Source organism: Vulpes lagopus, chromosome 11, assembly GCF_018345385.1.
Source record: "Vulpes lagopus strain Blue_001 chromosome 11, ASM1834538v1, whole genome shotgun sequence".
NCBI classification, from domain to species: Eukaryota; Metazoa; Chordata; class Mammalia; order Carnivora; family Canidae; genus Vulpes; species Vulpes lagopus.
This window is the reverse complement of record NC_054834.1, coordinates 77,979,463-77,988,592: the sequence shown is the minus strand read 5'-3', so window position 1 is coordinate 77,988,592 and position 9,130 is coordinate 77,979,463. Positions and strand designations below refer to the sequence as shown.

At 46.4% G+C, this 9,130-nt stretch overlaps 1 protein-coding gene across 1 annotated transcript; it reads left to right on the top strand.

Annotated features, from left to right (window-relative positions):
• The first annotated feature begins 1,064 nt into the window (after nucleotides 1-1,064).
• On the top strand, nucleotides 1,065-2,364 carry LOC121471459 (immunoglobulin-binding protein 1-like). Its single transcript, XM_041722260.1, has 2 exons — nucleotides 1,065-1,748; nucleotides 1,955-2,364. Exons 1-2 carry the CDS (start codon nucleotides 1,065-1,067, stop codon nucleotides 2,291-2,293), a joined length of 1,023 nt encoding a protein of 340 aa, XP_041578194.1. The 3' UTR covers nucleotides 2,294-2,364.
• Nucleotides 2,365-9,130: the final 6,766 nt, after the last annotated feature.

Here is a 9,130-nt window from a genome sequence, read left to right as displayed (position 1 = left end):
TTAGGTCTTTTAGCTGGGTGGATAATTAAATTTACATAAGATAGATTAACAAGAGAAAAAAAAATAAGGTTTTATTATATATGCATAATAAATAAATCCCAGTAACAAAATTGAGATTAAAGGGATAACCAAGGCAGCAGTTTTTATACTTTTTAGACAAAGAGACAATAAATCTGGGAGGATTTGACAAGACAAAGAAAATTTCACTTTGGGAGCTACTATTAGCAAGGAATTCTAAACAGAATTGGGCTGGGGTAGTAAACTAGTAAAAAGTAACAAGGAGTGTTTATACAGCCTTCATGGCTCTACATTTTCTATCTCTGGTGATAAGGATGTCTACCTCCTGGCAGAAGGAGAGCACCTTACATGAGGAAATGTATTTCCTGATTACAGGGAAACAGAAGATGGTCTGAGTGTCCTTATGCACTGATTGCCTCTTAAGTAACTTTTATTGAAAATAATCAATATACCAAAGGGACATATTTGGGGCAGCTGGCACTTGGCCCCTACAAAAGGCATGTCCAATAAGATGTTTGTGAGTGGGGATCCCTGGGTAGCGCAGCGGTTTAGCGCCTGCCTTTGGCCCAGGGCGTGATCCTGGAGACCCGGGATCGAATCCCACGTCGGGCTCCCGGTGCATGGAGCCTGCTTCTCCCTCTGCCCGTGTCTCTGCCTCTCTCTCTCTCTGTGACTATCATAAATAAATAAAAATTAAAAAAAAAAAGATGTTTGTGAGTGAATGACCCTATGTAAGAACCATCAGTGGGGGGACCCAGTCAAGGGACGATCAATGAGAGACCTGGGTTCCCAGACAAGTCCACGTCGGAGATGTTAAGGAAATGGCAATGGAATTGAAGAAAAAACATTCCAGAGGACAGTCCAAAACAAGAACCATCGGCAAAGAAATGGGAGCTCCAGCATAATCTGACTTGCATTACATCGTGTACTCTCTGGGGTACTGGAGATTCCTGTAATGTGGGGGTGGGAGTGCCACCGGAAGCACTGAGTCTGGAAGCAATATCACTAGAAGACAATATCACTAGAAGAACTTGTGTCGTCCCAAGATGGCAACAGCCGAAGACGAGTTACTGCTACCGCGGCTCCCCGAGCTGTTCGAAACCAGCAAGCAGCTTCTAGACGAAGTGGAAGTAGCGACTGAACCCACCGGTTCCCGCATAATCCAGGATAAGGTGTTCAAGGGACTAGACCTCCTTAAGAAGGCTGCCGAAATGTTATTATCGCAGCCCGACTTGTTCAGCCGAAATGAAGATTTGGAAGAGATTGCTTCCACTGACCTGAAGTACCTGATGGTGCCAGCATTTCAAGGAGCGCTCACCATGAAACAAGTCAACCCCAGCAAGCGTCTAGATCATTTGGAGTGGGCTCGAGAACACTTTTTAAACTACCTAACTCAGTGCCAGTACTATCGTGTGGCAGAGTTTGAGCTGCCCAAAACCAAGAACAACTCAACTGATAATAACACTGCTAGTTCCTCCATGGCCTATCCTAGCCTCGTTGCTATGGCATCTCAAAGACAGGCTAAAATAGAGAGATACAAGCAGAAGAAGGAGGTGGAGCATAGGTTGTCTGCACTGAAATCTGCTGTGGAAAGTGGTCAAGCAGATGATGAGCGTGTTCGTGAATATTACCTTCTTCACCTTCGAAGGTGGATTGGTATCAGCTTGGAAGAGATTGAGAGCATTGACCAGGAGATAAAGATCCTGAGAGAAAAAGACTCCTCAAAAGAGGAATCAACTTCTTTTTTTTTTTTTAATTTTTATTTATTTATGATAGTCACAGAGAGATAGAGAGAGAGGCAGAGACACAGGCAGAGGGAGAAGCAGGCTCCATGCACCGGGAGCCCGACGTGGGATTCGATCCCGGGTCTCCAGGATCGCGCCCTGGGCCAAAGGCAGGCGCCAAACCGCTGCGCCACCCAGGGATCCCAAAAGAGGAATCAACTTCTTACTCATCTCATCAGGACCGGCCTCCAATGAAACCCTTCGTTCTCACTCGGAATGTGGCCCAAGCCAAAGTATTTGGAGCAGGTTATCCAAGTCTGGCATCTATGACGGTGAATGACTGGTACGATCAGCATCAGAAATATGGAGTATTACCAGATCAGGGCGTAGCCAAGACAACACCAGAGCTCAAAAGAGGTACCCAGCAACAGGAAGATCAGGAACAAAAGGAGGACGAGGATGATGAGCAAATGCTCCACAGAGCTCGGGAGTGGGATGACTGGAAGGACACCCATCCTCGTGGCTACGGCAACCGACAGAACATGGGCTAGTCTTCCCACAACAAGACGGGACTACAGGGGCTCACATCTTCCCTGCCAAGGAAAGCTGTGCAATCTTCCCTGGGCTCCTGCTTCAGCTGTGTACAACGAGGGCAAAGATGCTTAATCTTGCTTTGCGTTCAATAAAGTGTCAAGCAATTAAGTGTGTATTTGTACCCTAGGTGATGAGCCAGCAATCTTGTTTTGGTATTCTCCTCCTCATCATGGCATATTCCAATTTCTTAAGTGGAAAGAAAAAAGTACTGAGAAGTGGCTCTGTATAATCAATGGCTGTATGAATTATCTTAAAAATACAATAAAAGACCCTTCTATTAAAAAAAAAAAAAGGACTTGTGTCCCCCTGGCATGGAGATTCTCCATGGCTTATGATAAAGGAAGGAATTATGGAATTTCAGTTAAAAGCCAGCATGGGTGGAGAAGCAATAGATGTGGGGGGGTGTCAAAGGGATGAAACATGCTTATGAATCCTGTTCATCGATTGGCATATAAATGAGCATACTCCTGGGAATACAGACAAGCAAGCGTTATCCTGAGGTTTAGGGTTATGGGCACAGAAGAGTAGGGCAGATGTGGATGCTCGGCTCTCATGGTATAGGTATGATTACTGGAGAGGACTACAAGATGTCCCCCTTCCAGTGGCAAGGACTTAGGCTCCACATACCTCCAGATAAGGCTGCATGCACCTCAATCACCTGGACAGCTCTTGTTGATCCTTCAAGTCTCAATTGCTCACTTGACACCATGTTTAGAAATCTGGGATTTTCCAGCAAACATTAGTACACTCATCTCTCTTGCCTCCAAGTCCCTCTCCTGGCTGATTCCTGGTGTTTACTAAAGAATGTGACAGGTGGAGGAGGAGGCAGACACAATTTTGGTATCAAGAAATGAAGCAATAGGAAGTTAAATGGTGGCAGTTATGATTGATTGCTCTTACAGTGATTACACTAGCCCTCAGGGTCCATTGGAGATGCTCCAAGGCTGTGCTTGGAAAAATTGAATGGACCAGAGACCACCTAAATCATCCTACATTTGAACTTCAGCAAAGCATTGGTTGAACATTCTCTCCCATTCCAAATGTGTTTGCCCAGACGAGAGGGAAAACATTTTATTAAAGGCCCTGTAACTCCCTTCCAAACAAATGACTTAGTGCTGGCTTAAATCTTATTTATGTTACTAAAGTGGTTCTAATTTTCACAAGCTCCTCTCTGTCTCTTTAAATCATCCCACTCTGCACATCTTGAGCAGAAGACACTTAATATTTTCATTACCTTCATTTGCCCTGAAAGCACAGATTATGTGCTCAATCATGATAAATTAATAGCATCAATTTGCAGAATCACCCCAGGTGGTTCAGGTTCGCTGTTCGAATCTGCTGAACCAGGGAAACATATATGGCCAGGTCACTGTCCGCATGCATACCCGGCAGACTCTGGCCATCTATGACCGGTTTGGCTGGCTGTATGGACAGGAAGATGTGCCCAGGGATGTCCTGGAGTATGTTGTGTTTGAAAAGCACCTGGTAAATCCCTATGGGAGCTGGAGAATGCATGGCAAGATCACCCCTCCATGGGCACCCCATAAGCAGCCCATCCTTAAGACGGTGATGATCCCTGGGCCCCAGCTGAAACCCTGGGAAGACTATGAAGAGCCACAGGGAGAGGCCCATAAACTTTAGCTATCCTGGTGGCATAAATGACTCCTGGGTTGTGAAGCATGGTGATGAGGTGGCTGGATGCTGTGGAGTCTGGAAGCTGTGAAGTCAGTCATCTCTCCATCATGCTGTAGAAGCATCTATGTTTGTCCTTTCCTCTCCTGCTTGGGTGTTTCCAGCTGTCTCCTCAGCAACCACGGCTGATTGGCTGGGTCCAGGTGGGTGGCTGGCTGATACATATAGCCATAAGCCCACTTCTTCCTATTTAAATTGTATATCTAGCTTTTGAGTCTCAACGAAAGTACGTTTCAGATACCTATTTTTCCTGTAGCAGAGACCGTCAGGAGCAAACTGGCAGAATTTTCTTTTTAATTATAAGGCAGGGATCAGAGCTTGAAATAAAACACTGTCAGGGTATTGGACAAACTGTGGTGGGTTATGTACCTCTCCCCAGGCTTAGGCTAGAAGTAGACCAGAGAGCAGAATTGGAAGATGGGCTGAACTGTGAATTATGTGGCTTCCAAGAAATCCAGACTTGGGAAAAATAATGCATGTTCATTGAAGATTCAAGGTCATTTCTAACATACTGACTCACCTAATCAGCATTTGTATTTCATAGAAGAATGTAAGTCCAAAGAAATCATTTATCCTTCAAAAAAATTTCTTGCAGAATCAGTTCTGGGGGTAGAAACTGGGGAGTTGCATTCTCCAACTGGGGATAGTTTGTCTCTCTCACTGACTACTCATTGTTCCTGGACATTCAATAAATACTGGGACTCTGATCCATGCCTCTCCTACAAAGGGAATGAGCAAAAGAGGAATGAAATTTAAAAAAATCCCCAAAGGCAATTTGAGGTTTGGTGGTCACATATTCTTTCAGTGTCTGCCTATCTTGGAAGCTCTTTATCTCTCCTTCTATTCTGAATGAGAGCCTTGCTGGATCACGTATTCTTGGCTGCATGTCCTTCTCATTTAGGACCCTGAATATATCCTGCCAGCCCCTTCTGGCTTGCCAGGTCTCTGTGGAGAGGTCTGCTGTTACCCTAATACTTATCCCCATAAAAGTCAGGGATTTCTTGTCTCTTGCTGCTTTAAGGATTTTCTCTTTATCTTTGGGATTTACAAGTTTCACTATTAAATGTCAAGGTGTTAAACCATTTTTATTGGTTTTAGGGGGGAACCTCTCTATCTCCTGGGTCTGAATGTCTGTTTCCCTCCCCAAGTTAGGGAAGTTCTCAGCTATGGTCTGTTCAAATATGTTTTCTTGTCCTCTGTCCCTCTCGGTGCCCTCTGGAACCCCAATTAAATGTAGATTTTTCCTTCTGAGGCTGTCATTTATTTCCCTTAACGTTTCCTCATGGTCTTTTAATTGTTTTTCTCTTTTTTCCTCAGTTTGTTTCCCTGCCATCAACGTGTCTTCTATGTCACTCATTCGTTCTTCTATTTCATTAACCCTCGTCGTTAGGACCTCCAGTTTGGATTGCATCTCATTTAATTGATTCTTAATTTCGGCCTGATTAGATCTAAATTCTGCAGTCATGAAGTCTCTTGAATCCTTTATGCTTTTTTTCCAGAGCCACCAGCAGCTTTATTTTTTTTTTAATTTTTATTTATTTATGATAGACACAGAGAGAGAGAGAGAGAGAGAGGGGCAGAGACGCAGGCAGAGGGAGAAGCAGGCTCCATGCACTGGGAGCCCGACGTGGGATTCGATCGGGGTCTCCAGGATCACGCCCTGGGCCAAAGGCAGGCGCCAAACCGCTGGCCACCCAGAGATCCCTACCAGCAGCTTTATAATTGTGCTTCTGAATTGGCTCTCTGACATCGAATTGTAATCCAAATTCTGTAACTCTGTGGGAGAGAGGACTGTTTCTGATTCTTTCTTTTGTGGTGAGTTCTTCTTTCTAGTCATTTTGCTCAGTGCAGAGTGGCTGAAAACGAGTTGTACTGGGAAAAAGGAAGGCAGAAGAAAAGAGGGGTATCATCTAGTTCTATGTACTATAAATCCCTCGACTTCCCCTGGAGCTTTCCAGTGTTGCTTCCTTGAGAACTTGCTCTTCCCCTGTCCTTCCAGCTGGTCTTCTGGGGAAGGGGCCTGCTGTGCTGGTTCTCAGGTGTGTGTACCTGGGGGAGCTGCCCTGCGCCCCCCGCCCCCCTGCCCCGTGCCGGGCTCAGTGGGAGCTGCTTACTCCGTGAAGCCCCTGTTCCCTGGCGGCCCCGCTCCATCCCAGGCACAGGGTGACACCAGGAGGAACAAGCACACTGGCGGCAGCCGGCCTTCCAGCTCCGGAGTCAGCTCCCGCAGTGACTGCTGCAGTCTCCCAGTCCTCACTGGCCTGGGTGCTCCAGGGGCGGGGTGCTGATCTGCACGGCTCGGGGGTCCTCGCTGCCGTGTGTCCTCCCGGGCTCCGCCTGCCGCGGGGGTGAGCACAGGATCCTGGGCTGTGTCTGCTCGAGCCCTGGGATCCGGGGCCTGCGCTGCTGGAATCACGCTCCCGGGCGCAAGGCTCCCGAAGGCAGCAGGGCGCAGCCCCCTCCGCCCTGAGCTGCTCCCGGAGCCCCGCCGGGCGCCCTCTGCAGCCCTTTACCGCGCTCGGCCCGGCGTGTGGGGCGCTCTCCCCCGGGGTGCACTTCCTCTGTTAGTGACCCCGGGAGACTGGAGGCTCCCCTGCCCCTCCTGCCATTCTGCCCAGTTTCCCTGCTAAGCGCCCTTCCCTCCAGGAAGAATCCGGTCTGGATTTTTAGGTTCCTGCTCCTCCGGGACTGGCCTTCCCTGTCCCCGGGGGCTTTCACCACGGGCCTTAGCTCGGCTCCTCGGGGCCCCTCCCCACTGGATTCTACCGCCCCCCCCCCCCGCCTTCTACCTTGTTAGAAGGGCAGACTCCTCTCTGTAGCGTTCCAGCTGTTCTCTCTTTAAATCTCAGGGCGAATTTGTTGGTTTTTAAGGATCATTTGAAAGTTATCTAGGAAAGTTGGTGGGGACAGGTGACTTGGGGACCCTACTCCTCTGCCATCTTGCCAGTGAGTCCTTTCCTGTCCACCCTAATTAAAATCATGACTCTCTTTTTCTCCATGGCACTTACCACCTTCTAATATACCATCTATTTGGCCTCTTCGTTTGATTTATTACTTCTCTTCCCTTGATAAAATATAAACTTCGTGACAGCACAGATTTTTGCCTGTTTTCCTTACTGATGTGTCTCCTGTGCCAAGAACAGTGCTTGACATGAAATTGAAATGAAGGAAAACTTTTCCCTCTACTCTTCAAGGTCTTCTGCTGGACTGGTAATTAAATTTACTTAAAATAGATTAATAGGATAAAAAACACAGTTTTATTATTTATGAACCATAAATAGAGCCTATCAATAAAATTGATACCTAAAGGAATAATGAAGGCAGGCAGTTTTTTACTTTTTAAACAAAGAGACAATGAATGAATGAGGAATTGACAGGACAAAGGAAACTTAACTTTGGGAGCTACAGTTGGTAGGGAATTCTAAACAAAACTGGGCTGGGGTAGTAAACTAGTAAAAAGTAATAAGGAGTGTTTATGCAGTCTTCAGGGCTCTACACTTTATATCTCTGGTGATATAAGGATGTCCACATCCTGGTAGAGGAAAAGTGCCTTATGCAGGAAGATTTATTTCCTCAATCACGGCAGCAGAGGACGATCTGAATGTCCTTATGCATAGATCGCCTCTTAAGTAACTTTTATTGAAAATAATCAATATGCCAAAGTGGTACATTAGGTACAAGTGCAGCCTGCACTTGGCCCCCACAGAAGGCACGTTCAACAAGATGTCTGTGGATGAATGACCCTGATGAAAAAATCAGCCAGTGGGAGGACACAGTCAAGCAACAACCAATGAGAGACACGAGTTCCCGGGCAAGTCCAGGTCCGAGGTTCTAAGAAAATGACAGCGGAATTGAAGAAAAGACCATTCCAGATGATAGTACAAAGTAAAGAACCACCAGCAAAGAATTGGGAGCTCCAGCAACATCTGACTTGCATTACATCATGTACTTTCTGGGGTACTGGAGATTACTGTAAAATATGGGGTGGTGTGGCAGCTAGAAGCACCGAGTCTGGAGCATGTAAATGATTCCCTTCAGTGGGGCAGCAAGCCCTCTCTATGAGGGGACCTAACAACCCCACTGAACCTGAGGCTGTAAGCAATATCACTCCTAGAAGAACTTGTGTCCCACTGGGGATGGACATTCCCTGTGGCTTTTGATAAAGGAGGGAATTATGGAATCTCGCTTAAAAAGCAACATGGGTGGAGATGTGATAGATGTGGGGGTGTCAAAGGGATAAACAGACGCTTATGAGCCCTGGTCATCAGATTGCACATAAATGAGCATACTTAGGGGAACACAGACAAGTGAACGTTTTCCTCAAGTTTAGGGTTAATGGGCAGATGTGGATGCTCAGCTCTCCAGGAATAGGTGTAATTCCTAGAGAGGACCACAAGATGTCACCCTTCCGGTGCTAATGACCCAGGCTCCACATCCCTGTTCTGGATAACTGCGCATCCACCTTGATGACCTGGAGGACTCCTGTTGATCCTTCACATCTCAATCAATCACCTGATAGCTTGTTTAGGAATCAAGATTTGCCTTCCTGCAAACCTGAGTACACTCACGCTCTCTTGCCTCCAAGTTGTTCTCCTGGCTGATACCTGGTGTTTCCTAGAGAATGTGACAGGTATAGGAGGAGGCAGACACAATTTTGGTATCAAAGCATTCAAGAAATAAAGCAATGGGAGGTTAAGTGGTGACAGTTATGACTGCTCTCACAGTGTTTACTCTAGCCCTCAGGGTCCATGGGAGAGGGCCCAAGCTGTGCAAAGAGAAATTGAACAGATCAAAGAAAACACCTAAATCATCCTACATTTGAACCTCAGCAAAGCATTGGTTGAACACTCTCTCCCATTCCAAATGTGTTTGCCCAGATGAGAGGGAAATATTTTACTAGAGGCCCTGTCACCCCTCTCTTCCAAACAAATGACTTAGTGCTGGTTTAAATTTCATTTATGTTACTAAAATGGATCTAATTATCACAAGCTCCTCTCTCTTTGTCTCTTTAAATCATCCCACTCTGCACATCCTGAGCAGAAGACACTTAATATTTTCATTACCTTTATTTGCTCTGAAAGCACAGAGCATGTGTTCAATCA